At 62.2% G+C, this 1,605-nt stretch overlaps 1 protein-coding gene across 1 annotated transcript in view; it reads right to left on the bottom strand.

The window, feature by feature from the left end:
• Positions 1-536, bottom strand: part of Grem1 (gremlin 1, DAN family BMP antagonist) — a 10,201-nt gene extending 9,665 nt beyond the window's left edge. Inside the window, exon 1 of the mRNA XM_010624615.3 lies at positions 362-536. Coding sequence (XP_010622917.1) covers positions 362-528 — 167 coding nt within the window. The 5' untranslated portion in view covers positions 529-536. The remainder of the gene's footprint in view (positions 1-361) is intronic.
• Between the last annotated feature and the right edge of the window lie 1,069 nt (positions 537-1,605).

Here is a 1,605-nt window from a genome sequence, read left to right as displayed (position 1 = left end):
CCGGGCGCGCGCCCTCGCGGTGCGGGCGAGTCTGGCGGGCTCTGTGGCCCGGAGCACCAGAAGCATGGAAACGGCACGGCTCCGGGAAGTGGAAATGGGAGGCTGGGTCCTGCCCGCCTTTGAAATTCCCCTTTCCTATCCATTTTCTAGCAGGCCCAGCACAGCGCATCCGTAACCGCGGGAGGAATGGCCCCGCGGTGATTCTTCGGGTTTAACCCCAGGGAACCGCAGGAACTTTGCACACCGAGAAGTGCCGCGCATCTGCACTGAGGGGGACTCGGCAAAGTGTCCAGCATCCCGCACACAGACACACAGACGCGCGCGCACACGCACGAGTACTCCTCGGGGCCTCCGCGCTCACCTGTCAGCGCGGTGGGTCTTCGGGGCCTGCGCTCTCGCCTCGGGGCGCTGCGTGAGGCCGCGGCCAGAGCCGCTCCGGCTCGGCGCGGGGTCCGCAGGACTGAAGGAGAGGCTACAGCAGCGCACTGGGTCGCCCGGTCCGCGAAGGGCGCACCGAGTGTCGGGCATCGCGCAGTCTCCCGTTTAAATGCCGGCGGCTGAGCGCGGCGCCCGGGGCCGCGCCACTCCATTGGCCAGGCGCCGCAGCCGCCGGCGGACCCGTTATCCGCCCCCTTTCCCGGTACCGCCCCCGCCCTGCACCCCTCCTGCTTCCCCGCGGGGTCCCCTCTCCGCCCGCCTCGCCTCTTTGTCTGGTCCCCCCGCCCGGGCCTGCTGGGAGAGGTCACCCCAGGGAACCGCGCCTGGAATGCACAGCAAATCACATTTTCCGCTCCCGTAGGAGAGGGAAGCGCGGGAGGAAATCCCCCCGGCTCCCGGCCCCTCGTTCCTCCTCCGACCCAGCTCTGGGCTTTTCCTCTCGCCGGCTTCGCTTCGCCTGCCTCAGGCTCCAAGCTCCGTAGCGAAGGCTGCACTGGAAAGAACAGGATCCCCCTAGAATCGAGACAGATGAGGCAATTCCTACCGGTGGAGGGAACAGGCCCGAGGGACGCCCAGGTCGAGCGGTCTCCAGGGTTCGGCGGCTCTGCCCCGGCCCCTAGCTTGGAGGGCGCTGACCCCGAGCCCGCGGCCGCCGGCTGAGCCCGTCGCCAACCTGACAGTCCGCTCTCCGCGCCACTGCGCGTCCTCGGAGTGGGGTGTACCGAGGGTTAACAAAACCAAGAAGACCCTCTGCAGTCAAAGTTTCCATTTCTAAATGATCCCGAGAAGGAAGAGAGCAACCTCCAGGCAGAGGGTTTTCTGTAAATCAGCAAAGACAGCGTGCAGAGAAGACAACTTCCCAGATATTCAAGACAAAAAAGGGAAAAACGATGCCACCTTTTGTATTCGTTACCAACAACCCGATGAACAGAGGGGAATATACCAAAGGTATAAATCCCCCCCCCACTGAAAGGTGAGAAAGCATATTTATTTGTTGTCTTAGTTTGGACACTGGTTCTTCTAGGAGGCCGAACGTTTTCTGTGTTAAAGTTAACAGTCCATGCAAAAATTCCCCGGTTTGCGATGTCACTGCAGCACACCCATGAGCCAGGTTAGATGATAGAAGGAAATCTGAAAGTGTCTCTCTTGCCTAAAGCAAAAATAACC

Source organism: Fukomys damarensis, unplaced genomic scaffold (assembly GCF_012274545.1).
Source record: "Fukomys damarensis isolate Sample0158 unplaced genomic scaffold, DMR_v1.0_HiC HiC_scaffold_17, whole genome shotgun sequence".
Taxonomy (NCBI): domain Eukaryota; kingdom Metazoa; phylum Chordata; class Mammalia; order Rodentia; family Bathyergidae; genus Fukomys; species Fukomys damarensis.
Note: the sequence above shows the minus strand (reverse complement) of the source record. Positions and strands in the feature narration are given on the sequence as shown.